The 16,177-nt window shown below is 45.3% G+C and overlaps 1 protein-coding gene across 12 annotated transcripts in view; it reads left to right on the forward strand.

Annotated features, from left to right (window-relative positions):
• The window catches only part of LOC109889993 (protein bicaudal C homolog 1), a 78,580-nt gene that overhangs the window by 54,886 nt on the left and 7,517 nt on the right, over positions 1-16,177 (forward strand). For 3 of the 12 annotated variants that reach the window (XM_020481916.2, XM_020481920.2, XM_020481917.2), the window contains exons 6-19: positions 239-292; positions 4,304-4,486; positions 7,510-7,761; positions 8,515-8,646; positions 9,766-9,955; positions 10,692-10,841; positions 10,981-11,168; positions 11,278-11,419; positions 12,359-12,530; positions 12,840-13,023; positions 13,135-13,174; positions 13,265-13,437; positions 13,664-13,826; positions 14,921-15,084. In XM_020481916.2, the coding sequence (XP_020337505.1) occupies positions 239-292; positions 4,304-4,486; positions 7,510-7,761; positions 8,515-8,646; positions 9,766-9,955; positions 10,692-10,841; positions 10,981-11,168; positions 11,278-11,419; positions 12,359-12,530; positions 12,840-13,023; positions 13,135-13,174; positions 13,265-13,437; positions 13,664-13,826; positions 14,921-15,084 (2,187 nt within the window). Of the gene's footprint in view, positions 1-238; positions 293-4,303; positions 4,487-7,509; positions 7,762-8,514; positions 8,647-9,765; positions 9,956-10,691; positions 10,842-10,980; positions 11,169-11,277; positions 11,420-12,358; positions 12,531-12,839; positions 13,024-13,134; positions 13,175-13,264; positions 13,827-14,920; positions 15,085-16,177 lie in introns of those variants that run through there. The other 9 variants (XM_020481923.2, XM_020481924.2, XM_020481921.2 and 6 more) reach the window with 6 other exon arrangements.

Raw genomic sequence — 16,177 nt, forward strand, 5'->3', positions numbered from 1 at the left:
GAGGAAAAAATTACTTTCAATGCCTGTGATATGTGGTTGTCCCACCTAGCTATCTTAAGATGAATGGACTAACTGGATAAGAGCGTCTGCTAAATGACTAAAATGTCAAGGAAATGAGAATGAAGGGACTAAATGGACATTTTGCCAAAGGTTCTCTTTTCACGGCTTTAGATTCCAGTTTTGATGTAACGGTAATAGCTAAACTATAACAATGACTTCTGTCTGTCCATCTGAACAGGTGTCCATTGCAGGCCAGCCAGGAGGGGTAGAGGCAGCTCGATCCAAAATCAGAGTAAGTTGGATGTCATTTCTATGGAGGTCTCTCTGAGGTCTGAGCTATAGAACTCTGAACAGGCTGTTATTGTAAGCATGTGTCACTACAGTCATCATTTAGTTGTCTTTTAACTGCATGTGTTAGCTGTGGAGCCTGTGAACTCTGTGGTAATGCTCTGGCCGTAAACCATGTTGAACAGGGTACAGAGCAACCGGTTCAAGCCCAGCACACAGTGCGTCTGGCTTGGTAGAGCTCCTGATCCATCTCAGAGGAAGGAGGGCCATTCCACTCGTGTGAGCCTCTGCGGTCCAGACCTTCCGCTTGTTTCTCCGCCATCACAATTCTTTGCACGCACGTGCTCACTCTCTGAGTGGACCAAGACAAATAAGCTGAGTGCGAGAGAGTGCACAAAAGAGTGTGTTTTCACAGACAACAGGGCGCAACCCAGTTCATGCACTTCCTTGATAAAAAAGTTAACAAATGGAATTTGGAAGTAGCATTTGAGGGTACCGTTGTTGTAGGAAGGGGTTTATAAAATAAGCTGTAATAGCCACATGATCTGTTCTACCCTCCAAAGAACACGCAGCCAGCGGATGAGTGGGGAGGATCAAAGACCACTTTCCTCTGACATCCTGCCTGCTTCTGTCAGTCCAAGCAGGACTCCTCGCCTCCCGAAGCCAAACACCTAGCAACCACACTCTACCAGTCCACCTAATCACTTAGCACCCCTCGCCCCAAACAGCAGCCCAGCTACTACCCAAACCTGTACCCTGTCCTTACTCATGCCACTCAGTACAACTATTCACACATGAACCCTTTGGCATATTCTTTTCATACTGCCCAACCATCAAATCAAATCAAATTTATTTATATAGCCCTTCGTACATCAGCTGATATCTCAAAGTGCTGTACAGAAACCCAGCCTAAAACCCCAAACAGCAAGCAATGCAGGTGTAGAAGCACGGTGTCTAGGAAAAACTCCCTAGAAAGGCCGAAACCTAGAGAGGAACCAGGCTATGTGGGGTGGCCAGTCCTCTTCTGGCTGTGCTGGGTGGAGATTATAACAGAACATGGCCAAGATGTTCAAATGTTCATAAATGATCAGCATGTTCGAATAATAAGAAGGCAGAACAGTTTAAACTGGAGCAGCAGCACGGCCAGGTGGACTGGGGACAGCAAGGAGTCATCATGTCAGGTAATCCTGGGGCATGGTCGTAGGGCTCAGGTCCTCCGAGAGAGAGAAGGAGAGAATTAGAGAACGCACACTTAGATTCACACAGGACACCGAATAGGACAGGAGAAGTACTCCAGATATAACAAACTGACCCCAGCCTCCCGACACATAAACTACTGCAGCATAAATACTGGAGGCTGAGACAGGAGGGGTCAGGAGACACTGTGGACCCATCCGAGGACACCCCCGGACAGGGCCAAACAGGAAGGATATAACCCCACCCACTTTGCCAAAGCACAGCCCCCACACCACTAGAGGGATATCTTCAACCACCAACTTACCATCCTGAGACAGGGCCGAGTATAGCCCACAAAGATCTCCGCCATGGCACAACCCAAGGGGGGGCGCCAACCCAGACAGGATGACCACATCAGGGAATCAACCCACTCAGGTGACGCACCCCTTCCAGGGACAGCATGAGAGGGCCCCAGTAAGCCAGTGACTCAGCCCCTGTAATAGGGTTAGAGGCAGAGAATCCCAGTGGAGAAAGGGGAACCAGCCAGGCAGAGACAGCAAGGGCGGTTCGTTGCTCCAGAGCCTTTCCGTTCACCTTCCCACTCCTGGGCCAGACTACACTCAATCATATGACCCACTGAAGAGATGAGTCTTCAGTAAAGACTTAAAGGTTGAGACCGAGTTTGCGTCTCTGACATGGGTAGGCAGACCGTTCCATAAAAATGGAGCTCTATAGGAGAAAGCCCTGCCTCCAGCTGTTTGCTTAGAAATTCTAGGGACAATTAGGAGGCCTGCGTCTTGTGACCGTAGCGTACGTGTAGGTATGTACGGCAGGACCAAATCAGAGAGATAGGTAGGAGCAAGCCCATGTAATGCTTTGTAGGTTAGCAGTAAAACCTTGAAATCAGCCCTTGCTTTGACAGGAAGCCAGTGTAGAGAGGCTAGCACTGGAGTAATATGATAAAAATGTTTGGTTCTAGTCAGGATTCTAGCAGCCGTATTTAGCACCAACTGAACTTTTTCAACCATATGACACCATCTGTACAGCCAACCCACATACGGTATTAACACCTACCCAGCTACCATTAACCCAAACATCCAACAACCCTCCACCCCTTCACCCAAATAAAAACCTTACTCTGCTTCGTACTGATTTTTATTTATTTATTTTACCTTTATTTTACTAGGCAAGTCAGTTAAGAACAAATTCTTATTTTCAATGACGGCCTAGGAACAGTGGGTTAACTGCCTGTTCAGGGGCAGAACGACAGATTTGTACCTTGTCAGCTCGGGTATTTGAACTTGCAACCTTTCGGTTACTGGCCCAACGCTCTAACCACTAGGCTACCCTGCCACCCCTGATGTTGGCTGCCATAAAAAAAAATAGGAATTTTTTTTTATCGTCGCCACTTTGATATACACTATCCTCTAGCAGCAGGGTTTAGAGATGACATTTCATAGTTTGTTTGTTCCGGAGCAGCCTCTGTGCTGTTTTGGTTAACAGTACATGATCCTGGGTGGCCTCATCTGTCTCTGCCTGGGACCAAAACAATGATTGAATGGATTGGATGGGTTTTCCCTTCCCTGTAGTGCAGATGTGGAACATCCCTTGTTTGGCCCGGAACGTTGGTCTTCTGGCTGTTTTAAAGGGAAGGCTCAGATTGAGTTGTACCCTTAAACCTGATTGTGTATAATGAACGCTTTTGTCTGTATTTAGTCTTTGTGTAGTCGTTATACAGTCTTTAAACAATGTCTTCCTTTCTGTCCTTTTGTCTGCTTGACTCATTCACACCTCCAGATTGAATACATATTAAGCTTAAAGTTGCCTGAAAGACCCGTTTTAAAAAGTTTATGGTAGTTCTATCTAAGCTGTTCTTCATTCAGAGCGCCTGGTTGGGCCGTTCTGTTTGTCCACGCTGTGTTTCCATACTCATTGGCTCTGACTTTACAGTGGAACTCCTGCAACATGATATAAAACTAGGCCCAGAAACATATGGGATTAATCATGGGTGCATTTCTTTGGTCGGAGTAATTCATGCTGTTTGTCCTTCTCTGGCAGCCTAAGCTATGGCGCACTGCCCAAGACTGAGTGTTTGGATAAGTCTGCCGTGTGTGTGTGTGTGTGTGCGCATACATGAGTAGACTTATGTGTATGTATGAACTTGTCAGCAAATTCTCCTGGCCTCCATCTAAGCTGTTTGAATGACTGCTGTGATTTGAGTGATGGAGTCCACTTTTAGTCTCTGTTCTCTGTGATGGCTTGACTTGATGTATTATTTAGTGACTTTACCTTAACATTCACAGTCTGAGTATGAACAGACTGTCTAGGAACAGACATGATCCGCTACTACAGTGTTGTACTGTATGTTTAATCAGCTCCCAATGGAAGTCTGCTGTAGCATGTGTGTGATGAAGGGCCTAACGCCTCCGGTCCCTACTGAGTACTGGCACAGTTGAACCCATTGTGATAGACAGCAGTCAGTGGTTTTATTGAGTTAAAACATTTCTATGCCATGTTTGGCCACTCCCGGCTGAAGTGGGACATGTAATGTCTGTGTAGATGTGTACATGCCAACCCTGTCCTACCTGAGCATTCCAAACTAGTACTTTTTGGTGCCAGGGAAAATGTATGGGAGTAAAAAGTGCATATTTTCTTTAGGAATGTAGTGAGGTAAAAGTTGTCCAAAATATAAATAGTAAACTACAGATCCCTCCAAAAAACAACATAAGTAGTATTTTTACTTATTTACTTTACACCATTGACTGCATGTATTTCACTCTCTCTCGCCCTTTCTCTCACACACTCTTTCTCTTGGTCTATTAATCTTTATCATTCTCAGGAGCTGCTCCCTCTGGTTCTGTCGTTTGAGCTGCCAGCCATCGTGCAGCCTGACCCAGGCTCCCCCACAGTGCAGCACATCTCCCAGACATACAACCTCACCGTCTCCTTCAAGCCCCCCACACGTCTCTATGGGACCACCGGAGTGGTCCGCGGCTCCCAGAACAACTCTAGTGCCGTCAAGGTGAGGCCCAGCAACACCCCTCACATCTACCCACCAACATACCACAGTACTTAGTGAACAGCAGGGGTTGGGGCCTAGTGGTTCGAGAAGTGGACTGCTGTGACCAGAGGGTTGCTTGGTCAGCTCCCTAGTGGGAATTACAGTACTGTTGCCTTTAAAACCAAGCACTGTTCTCTAGCCCATGAGCAAGTAAATGTCTAATATAAGTTGTCTGGAGCTCCCTCTTCCTCTCCCCTTCTCCCCTGGGTCTCAGAGCTGTGGCTGGTGCTCTGGAGCCTTTCTCACCACTCAACCCAACACCCCCACCCCCCACCTAACACTGACCGACCCGCACTCTGGCCATCAGTACAACCCAGCCTAGGGGAGTTAGTGGACGGGGTCAGTTTAACTTGGGATGCTGGCCAGATTGGGGCTGGGGTTTTGGGGGGAGTATGTATGCTATGTAGTGAGAGACCTTGCTCTGTAAAAGGGGTCTGCCAAAGCCACTGTAGATTACTGTGCTGGCCTCAGGCTGGAGTTCCATCGGAAGGCCTTCTAATTCATCCAATTATTGTTTGCGGAGGCCTAGAATCAGACCATTCTGTTGGCTGCCAGGTGGCATTGAAAAACAGTGGTTTACTGTGGTGTAAACTATGGTTGAAATGTTGTTGGTTCACTAGCTGAGAGTGAACACTCTTTTCATTGGTTTTTCTTCCTGCACTTTTGCCATATTTGGATGTGCAAAATGAATCTCCTTTTTTACTGTGTTTTCCCTTGCCCCAGTCGGTAACTTTAGTTGAGAGTGCTGTCCACACAGTCGCTGACCTTTGCTAGCTCCATTGAACAGAGTGCCTGGACATTTAAAAAAATATATTTCACCTTTATTTAACCAGGAAAGCTGGTTGAGAACAAGTTCTCATTTACAACTGCGACCTGGCCAAGATAAGGCAAAGCAGTGCGACACAAACAACAACACAGAGTTACACATGGAATAAACAGGCGTACAGTCAATAACACAATAGGAAAAAAAGAAAGTCTATATACAGTGTGTGCAAATGGCGTGAGGATGTAAGGCAATAAATAGGCCATAGTAGCGAAGTAATTACAATTTAGCAAATTAACACTGGGGTGATAGATGAGCAGATGGTGATGTGCAAGTAGAAATACTGGCAAAAGAGCAGAAAAGTAAATAAAAACAATATGGGGATGAGGAAGGTAGATTGGGTGGGCTATTTACAGATGGGCTATATACAGCTGCAGCAATCGGTTAGCTACTCAGATAGCTGATGTTTAAAGTTAGTGAGGGAAATATAAGTCTCCAGCTTCAGAGATTTTTGCAATTTGTTCCAGTCATTGGCAGGTGAGAACTGTAAGGAAAGGTGGCCAAAGAGGTGTTGGCTTTGGGAAGACCAGTGAGATATACCTGCTGGAGCGCATGCTACGGGTGGTTGTTATCGTGACCAGTGAGCTGAGATAAGGTGAAGCTTTACCTAGCATAGACTTATAGATGACCTGGAGCCAGTGGGTCTGGCGACGAATATGTACCGAGGGCCAGCCGACTACAGCGTACAGGTCGCAGTGGTGGGTGGTATAAGGGGCTTTGGTGACAAAACGGATGGCACTGTGATAGACTGCATCCAGTTTGCTGAGTAGAGTATTGGAAGCTATTTTGTAAATGACATCGCCGAAGTCGAGGATCGGTAGGATAGTCTGTTTTACGAGGGTATGTTTGGCGGCGTGGGTGAAGGAGGCTTTGTTGCGAAATAGGAAGCCGATTCTAGATTTATATTTAATATAAGTCTGGAAGGAGAGTTTACAGTCTAGCCAGACACCTAGGAGGTATTTGGCGTTTAAGAGCAGTTGGAGGCCACTGAAGGAGAGTTGTATGGCATTGAAGCTCGTTTGGAGGTTAGTTAACACAGTGTCCAAAGAGGGCCAGATGTATACAGAATGGTGTCGTCTGCGTAGAGGTGGATCAGGGAATCACCCGCAGCAAGAGCGACATCGTTGATGTATGCAGAGAAAAGAGTCAGCCCGAGAATTGAACACTGTGATACCCGAATAGAGACTGCCAGAGGTCTGGACAACAGGCCCTCCGATTTGACACACTGAACTCTGTCTGAGAAGTAGTTGGTGAACCAGGCGAGGCAGTCATTTGAGAAACCAAGGCTGTTGAGTCTGCCGATAAGAATGTGGTGATTGACAGAGTGAAAGCCTTGGCCAGATCAGCTGCACAGTACTGTCTTTTATCGATGGCGGTTATGATATCGTTTAGTACCTTGAGCGTGGCTGAGGTGCACCCGTGACCAGCTCGAAAACCGGATTGCACAGCGGAGAAGGTACGGTGGGATTTGAAATGGTCAGTGATCAGTTTTATTAAGTTGGCTTTCGAATATTTTAGAAAGGCAGGGCAGGATGGATATAGATCTATAACAGTTTGGGTCTAGTGCCACCCCCTTTGAAGAGGGGGATGACCGCGGCAGCTTTTCAATCTTTAGGGATCTCGGACGATACAAAGAGAGGTTGAACAGACTGGTAATAGGGGTTGCAACAATGGCGGCGGATACTTTTAGGGAGGGTCCAGATTGTCTAGCTCAGCTGATTTGTACAGGTCCAGGTTTTGCAGCTCTTTCAGAACATCTGCTATCTGGATTTGGGTGTAGGAGAAGCTGGGGAGGCTTGGGCAAGTAGCTGCAGGGGGTGCGAAGCTGTTGGCCGGGGTTGGGGTAGCCAGGAGGAAAGCATAGCCAGCCGTAGAGAAATGCTTCTTGAAATTCTCGATTATCGTGGATTTATCGATGGTGACAGTGTTTCCTAGCCTCAGTGCAGTGGGCTGCTGGGAGGAGGTGCTCTTATTCTCCATGGACTTTAGTGTCCCAAAACTTTTTGGAGTTAGAGCGACAGGATGCAAATTTCTGTTTGAAAAAGCTAGCCTTTCCTATTGTCTGCACACTGTAAGAAAATACTAATCTAAATATTGCTAGATTCTGCAGATTGACTGATTGTATTGATATATTTATTGATTGATTTTCATCTCATCCCAGAGAGGCACTGCCATATTGCTGGAGCACCTGGCGGGCAGCCTGGCCAGTGCCATCTCAGTCAGTACCCACCTGGACATCGCTCCCCAGCACCACCTCTTCATGATGGGCCGCAACGGCAGCAACATCAAGCACATCACCCAGAGGACAGGAGCCCAGATCCACTTCCCTGACCCCAACAGCCCCCAGAAGAAATCTACTGTTTACATCCAGGGAATCATCGAGTCTGTCTGCGTGGCGCGCCAGTACCTCATGGTATGTGTCCATGCTTGGTTTGTATAGATTAAGTAATTGCCTTGTTTCTGTTGAAGAATGACCCTGCATATGGATTTCTGTTGAATAAGAGTTTTATTGTGTTCTGACCCCTGACCAAGACACTTTCAGCTATGTGGGTGTCTTGGTAAAATGTTATTCATTTAATTGTCTTTGGGTAAAAGCATTTGCTGAGCAAGATGTCAAAGACATTATATTTAAAGATTTTGGCATCCTGCTTAATGTAACATGAATCATAATATAAGGCAGCTATGCTAGTGTTGATGTCCTTTGTCTGTGGCAGTTTTGCCCAAAGACTCTTGAAAAATGCAGAAGTCCTTTTGTAAACACAACTTTTTTTGTCTGGACATGGGACACACAAGAAGAGGCCCCTCTGGTCTGCCTTGGGAGTACCGAGTCATTTGACGAGGAGATGAGCCTCCCCCACAGAGAGCCACGTTTAGACCATCGGACTGTAAATTACAGCTCCAGCCCCGGCTTGTCACCACCAGCTTGGCCCAACTAGTTTAATTACACACAATGGGAAGGCCTCTCTATCGCTCAGATGAATATAACGTAGGAATGAGGTTGTGGTGGGATCATGCAAAACAGGCTTTTTTGGTCAATTGTTTTGGAATTTCTCAAGTAGTGGTTTTTAAACTGAGCCTTCTCTCTTAATTGAAATGTCTGGTCAGAAAAAAATGTCCCTGTTGTATGGAACGTGATGATGATGATGATGATGTGTGTGTTCCACAGGGCTGTCTACCACTGGTGCTGATGTTTGACATTAAAGAGGACATCGAGGTGGAGCCCCAGTATATCACCGCTCTGATGGAGCAGCTGGATGTCTTCATCAGCATCAAGCCCAAACCAAAGCAGCCCAGCAAGGTACCACACTAAAACATGGACATCTCGTATGTTACACAGTGGCCTTAACACAAATCCAGGAAGCTACTTTACCAGGGTAATGCTACAGCTAAGATCCAAGGTTTTTCTCCTGGCCCTGACTATAGTGCTGGAAAGAATCGATACAGTTACACAGAGCAATATTCTTTTTGGACAATATATTGATATTTGACTCTAAGACTCCAGTATTTTTCATCTTAAAGCTTGTTCTCATCTTCTTTTTAAATAGTGAGCCAACATGTTTTCAGCACTTTTATTTCCCTGACTGGTCAAAACTCGTTTTCTCATGGCTCTCTCATCTCTCTGCAGCAGACATATGGTGAGCAATATGTTTGGAACAACAAATCACCGTAACGAATCACAATACATATCCTATCAGCACCTAAGTATTGTGATAATATCGTATCGTGAGGTCCTTGGCAATTCCCAGCCCTACCTAACTACAAAGCACCTTGCGTCATAAATCCAAACAATATAGTAGGCAGATCAAATTTGCTGGGTCCCAACCTAACCACCTTCGCCAGGTGCCCTTTCCTCAGTGTGCCCGGCATGATGCCCAAACCCAGACAGGCCAGTGGGGAACGGTGGTGTGGTGCCAGTGTAAACACAGCCCTACCCAGACCTCTCTTCTTTAACGAGGTGACACTACTAATCCAAACGGCCTTCCAAACACCACTTTGCTTCTGGCTATTTGGCTACTCCATAAAGGAGGGTGTGGAGACAGAAAAATCATGACTGGACTCGATTTGGCAGGACCAACTTTGGCAAGTTTAGGGCCACAGAAATGATTTGTGTGCATGTTCATTCTTTATTCCTCACTGTTTTCTAAGCACTCTTAATGGTAATGCTGGAACTGGAGAAAGTTTAATATCCTTTCCAAACTCCCTTAAGCTTTCTCACGCGTGAATTGAAATGAACCACTTTATAAAAAATTATGTTTTGACATTTTACTAATCCCTTTTTGATTCCACTGTTCATTCCATTAAAGAAACAATTAATTACGTTACTGAAGTGCATTTCATGCTGACAACCTGCCATTTCGTTTTCTCTTTTTTCCTCTGTCTCTCCATCTCTCTCTTTCTTCCACTCTCTCTTTCCCAGTCTGTGATCGTAAAGAGTGTGGAGCGGAATGCAGTGAACATGTACGAGGCCCGGAAGTTTCTGCTGGGTCTGGAGAGCAACGGAGTTTCATCAGCCCTGTCCCCCTCAACCATCGGCCCCTCCCCCACTCTCATCTGTCCTGTCGGCCTGGACATCCTGGCCTCAGCTGGCCTGGGGCTGAGCAGTCTGGGTAATGGAGTTCTCTTTACATCAGCCTCTTACACCATTATGAGAGTTCTTTAAGAAAATGAACCAGGTCAACCTAAGGCCCTTTTCCACACACGTTTATAGATCAGGGATTGAAAAAGAGGCTTGAGTGTAATATGTAATCCAACTTTATTGTTATCTTGTGAAAGGAAACAAAATTACAATAGTAAATAAGAGACAAACCCCTTTACAACAGAATGAATCAGGAGTTCTGTATCATGGGATAAACTGTTGTGTGTAGGAGGTTTATGTCTGGAAACTGACCACATTGACAGTGTGAATGATTGTCCTGCTTAAGCCATCTCTTCCTGGGGTGTACAGTATGAACCCAAAGGCCCATGGGTAAGATATGGGCCTCCACAGCTCAGCCTGTAGTTAATTACTACATCCCTCTCCATCAGATTACAGCTCAGCCTGCCAGAGAAATCCAAGCCTTATTTCTGGAGTCAAATGAGCCGTTTGTCAAACCCACAAACCTGTTTCAGTCTGCTTTGATATGTTTGGGTTGAAAGTTATTGACTGTGTTGAGTTATATTTGTCAAAGGCCCAGTTCTCTCAAATGTCTCTCTCTTATTTCAAACCTGACCACTGATATGAAAGGATTTGATGAGTGATGGTGGTAGTATGTAATAATATCTATTACTGGTGTGGGAAGAAATGAATTGTAGAGTGATACTGTAATGAGACACAGTCTTATACTGTGTATTTCTCTCCTCCAGGCCTCCTGGGGCCGTCAGCGCCCCATTCCCTCAGTAGCTCCCCGGCTCCAAACTCTGTCCTCAACAGTCTGAACTCTTCCATGAGCCCCCTGCAGAACCCCCCGTCTCCCTCCCCCTCACTGTGGCCCAGCTCTCTCACCAGCACACAAGGTAAGTTACAGTTGGCTGGTGCACAATCGCTCACGGTCTCACACCTTGAGGTCTCACCTTGATCACAAATAGCTAGAAGGGATTGATATGATGAAAGTGTTACGATAACACCAAGGAATTTCCTCCCTCATGTGTCCAGGCTTCTCGTCTCAGTTGATGATGCACCCTGTAGCCCAGGCCACTCTGAGCAGTATCCTGCTCTCTGGGGTCAAGGGGTACACCCAAAACACTCCCTCCCCTCCCCCCGGCCTCGCCCCGATCGACAAGCAGACCAACGGAGTCCCTGACTGCTCCAAAGGCCCCTGTACCATGAATGGACATGTAAAGGTGGCTGATTTTTATCGACACATATTCACTAACTGTTACATTGAATGTATGTATACCTTGCCTATAGTGAGTATTCTTTATAGGGCTACATTTTTGTGTGTGTGTGCAGCAACCTGGCTCAGTCTATGGAAGGATGTCCAGTGCATCTCTGGCAGACACAGTTCTGAACCCCAACCAGTGTGACTCAGTTCAGGAGGCCAGCGTACACAACCAGTCAGAACCCCGCTCCAGCAAGTCCAACCAAGACGAAGGTAACACCTACACACCGCACCTACAGACAACAAGGAAATGTGTAACTCTTGTAGCTATACTTTAAAAAGGTTCATAATACTCAAAAGACAGCCTTGGTATTTGGCCTTATTACCTGTAAGTGAATTTTTACCACAATATATTTGTTCTTATACGTAGATCAATATGCGGTCCAGTCCCTATTCTCAAACAACTTTTCTAAGGTTGCAGCAGGGTGACATTGATGGCTGGTATTCCAGTGGTTGAGGTCCCTAATTTCCTGCGTCTCTAACATGTGTGGTTTGAGTGTAGCCTAGCTCTCACGCTCCTCACATTCCCGTGTTGTTGGAACTGGAGCTCAGTGGGCTCCCCAGCCTCCGCCTCCAGCCTGGCTGGTCACAGTAGTAACTGTTTCCTCTCCCTGACCTCCTCCTGTGTTCTCCATCCTGTTCCAACTGGCTCTGCTCCCCATAACCATCAAGCCCAGGGAGAAACAACCGAATAAAAGCATATCGAGGAGGCCTACACTCTCACACACACAGATCCTATTCTGCAGGCTGGGTTACTGCCTGGAAGAGTGGGAAAAGAAGAGAAAAGCTCCTTCATTAGACTGCTTCTGTTTATTATTAACACCGGGGCCAACTGTATGTTTTAGCAGCTACATTTAGTCACGCTCAAGCCATCATGCAGAGTGACTTACAGGTGCAAACAATGTACTCAAATGTATACATGACAGACAATGGAAAGCTGAGCAACAAGGCACTCGAGAAAGAAAAGGTTGCTTTGGAAGAACAAAAACTTGGTTGTCAAGCACAGGGATGATAAAAGAATGTAAAGAGTATAATAGCACATACAGTCAGATATATAGCCTATTGACTAACTTCATTAACTCACGAAGGAAGGAATATAATATCCCACGTTACTGTTTCTTCACATATGCTCTTTTACTTTCTCTCTGCCAGGCTCTGACACCTTTGTGGAAGTGGGCATGCCCAGAAGCCCATCTCACTCAGCCAATGGGAACGAGCTAAAACAGATGCTGGCTTCCTGTAAGACGTCAGGGAAACGGCATGCGGTGGAGCTCCTCCAGGGGACCAAGAACTCCCATCTCCAGTATGTCTGTCCAGAGCTACAGTAAGACTATAGAAGTCCTCACTCTTTCATTCCTATGCCTAAAGGGTACGACAATACGACTAGAACTCATTCCGGTTCACTGGGTATGACTCCCATACATTCATAGAATAGAAAATGAAAGAACTTTGACAACTGCTGATCTACAAAGGGCTTTATAAAATATATGTTTGTTTGGTTGGTAAGAAAATAATAGTAAATAGACTGTCCTGTATGTCTTGTCTGTGTTGAAAGCTTCTCTGTTGTGACGGGGTTTGTACCTTGCTGTTTTTCTAATATGACCGTAGCTCTCTGTTGTCCCCCCCCCCACAGCTCAGACTGCCTCCTGTCAGACCCAGAGTCGAGTGCTTCAGACGGCCCTGTGACGGATAAGAGGGCGCCGGGCAGTGAGCGGGCAGCAGAGAGGGCAGCAGAGAGGGCAGCACAGCAGAACGAAAGGGACAGGATCCGCTTGGCACCACATTCCTCCTTTGCCAACATGCAGGTACAACTAGAGGTATTCCAACTCCACTTCTCTCTCTCACATACACGCGCTCACACATCAGCGGATGGCTCAAGTGAATTTGACAGGTAGAAAAACTGACACTGACCTTCCTCTCCGTTTCAGGCGCTTGAATATGAACAGAAAAAGCTGTTAGCAACCAAAGGTAAGTGTCAATCTTTCGAGCAGTTCCTGTCTAGTCTCAAGGGATACTGTGTTCATTTTTTTCAGACCTTTATCTGTGTCTTGTGTCCAGCTATGTTGAAGAAGCCTGTTGTGACTGAGGTACGGACCCCAACTAACACGTGGAGTGGTCTGGGTTTTTCCAAGTCCATGCCAGCGGAGACCATCAAGGAGCTGCGCAGGGCCAACCACGTTTCTTACAAACCCACAATGAGTACCACCTATGAGGTAAACTCTGACTATGAGGTAAACACAAATGGAGCACTCAACTGTTGAAGAGAATGTGTTTTTACTAACATACCTGATATAAAAGCTTATGTGAAGACTAATATGAAACATCATAATGAATACAAATAAAAAAAGATACATCTGTAAAGCAAGAAAGTTAACTGAATTGAACCATTACTGAGAGCTTATAACTGCAGCCCATGTATCTATCAGTAGGATCTGATATCCCCCTTCTCTCCCCCAGGGCTCCCCCCTGTCCCTGTCCCGCTCCGGCAGCAGAGAGGGCGTGGGCAATGGCAGTGATTCTGACAACTGGAGGGACAGGAACGGGGTTGGGAACGGTCTTGTCAACCACGCCGAATTCCCTGCGTCTGTTAGCAGTCCCAAGAGGAAGCAGAACAAATCTGGTGAGCTACCCAGCAGATATTTGTCTGAACTATTTTTTTTTTTTTTATGAAATCAAAAGGAGAAGAAAGAGAAAGGGAAGAAAATCAACACACCCACTCAGTCAACTCTCTCAAAAGTGTTGATGAGAAAGTTATGATGATGACGTAAGAAAGAAAGGGAACAAAGTCTATCCTTGAACAGCAGATGCTGTGTGAAGATTGCCTTGTTCATTAAAATGTGTATAAGTGTGTGAGTAGATGTGTTTAAGTGTTCCTTCCTCCTACACACCTGCACTTAGCAAAGTTGAAGAGACCAGATATGTCTGTTCATTTCCAACTCATGTTCTTACCCTTGTATCAAATGATTTGTTATCATCAAAGCCAATCATTACTGGTAATGCTGTAGAGAAGCACACATTTATTCTACAGTATCTTGGCTTGTATTGCACACATTAAAGACAATCAAATGGCATACTTTTGCTTTAATAGATACAAATGTCTCAGTCACAACAACGTTTCAGCAGCAAGATGCGTAAGGGTTTATTTTATGTTGAATTAATCTTTTTTTTTTTCAATGATAACTGTCTATGAAAATCTTCTTTAATATTGACTGTCTGGGGCTCCTGAGTGGGGTAGTGGTCTAAGGCACTGCATCGCAGTTGCTAGCTGTGCCACTAGAGAACCTGGTTCGAGTCCAGGCTCTGTCGCAGACAGCCTCGACCAGGAGACCCATTGGCCCAGCGTCATCCAGGTTAGGGGAGGGTTTGGCCGGCAGGTATGTCCTGGTCCCATCGTGCTCTAGCGACTTCTGTGGCGGGTCGGGTGCATGCACGCTGACACGGTTGCCAGGTGTATGGTGTTTCCTCTGACACATTGGTGTTAACCTGGATGTGGGCATTGTGTCAAGAAACAGTGCAGCTTGGTTGGGTTGTGTTTCGGAGGACGCATGGCTCTCGACCTCTCGCCTCTCCAGAGTCCGTACGGGAGTTGCAGTGATTAGACAAGACTGTAACTACCAATTGGATACCACGAAAAGGGGGTAAACGTTTTTTTTTTTTTTTTTTTATATAAACATCATTGACTTGTCTCTTCCTGTGACTGCTTCTGACTGACAGCTGCGGAGCACTATCTGAGCAGCAGTAACTACATGGACTGTATCTCCTCGGTCACCGGGAGCAATGGCTGCAGTCTTCAGTCCTCTCTCAAAGGGTCGGACCTGCCGGAGCTGTTCAGCAAGCTGGGCCTGGGGAAATACACTGACGTGTTCCAACAACAGGAGGTACTGGCCTATAGCCGCCGTAGCAACAAAATTATAATGAATAAAATGCTTTTCGTGAACTAACATTAAGATATACATACACTTATTTGAAACATCATATTCAAATATAAAATAGATTTTGCAAGTTGTCTAATAGCATAAGCATGTATAGAAATGTTGTAGCCCATGAAGCCCAGAGTGCTCGAGCTACCTAGGCTAGAAATGGTGTAGCTTCTATGCGTTTATAAAATAATTAATGTATAGTGCGCTTTGGGTGACCTTTATACGTGTATTTCACTAACTAACGTTATAACCTCATTCTAATTAAAACCTTTAACTGATAAGTTACATAATAGCAGTGCTAGACATGTTTGTTGACCAAATCTACTTCATCAAACAACGGTTAGAAGTCTGATACGATCAGCGCTGTCACTGTTGACCGTGAAGTAGGCTATTTTCAAGTTTTCACACTGGTAGGAAATTGTACTGATTTGATTTGACATAGGCATTGGTGGGAAAAATGCCCAACTGTCATACTTGTAAAAGTATAGATACCTTAATAGAAAATGTCTCAAGTAAAAGAGAAAGTCACCCAGTAAAGTAGTACTTGAGTAAAAAGATTTGGTTTTAAATATACTTAAGTATCAAAAGTAAATGTAATTGCTAAAACGTATGTAAGTATTAAAAGTACATTCCTTATATTAGGCGAACCAGACGGTACCATTTAAAAATATATATATACTGTATATATATATATATATTTACGGATAACCAGGGGCACACTGACATAATTTACAAACAAAGCATTTGTGTTTAGTGAGTTACCAGATCAGAGGCAGTAGAGATGACCAGGGATGTTCTCTTGATAAGTGTGTGAATTGGACAATTTTCTGTCCTGCTAAGCATTCAAAATGTAATGAGTGCTTTTGGTTGTCATGATAACTGTATGGGTGTCAGTAAAAAGTACATACACTGCTCAAAAAAATAAAGGGAACACTTAAACAACACAATGTAACTCCAAGTCAATCACACTTCTGTGAAATCAAACTGTCCACTTAGGAAGCAACACTGATTGACAATCAATTTCACATGCTGTTGTGCAAATGGAATAGAC

Source organism: Oncorhynchus kisutch, linkage group LG4 (genome assembly GCF_002021735.2).
Source record: "Oncorhynchus kisutch isolate 150728-3 linkage group LG4, Okis_V2, whole genome shotgun sequence".
NCBI classification, from domain to species: Eukaryota; Metazoa; Chordata; class Actinopteri; order Salmoniformes; family Salmonidae; genus Oncorhynchus; species Oncorhynchus kisutch.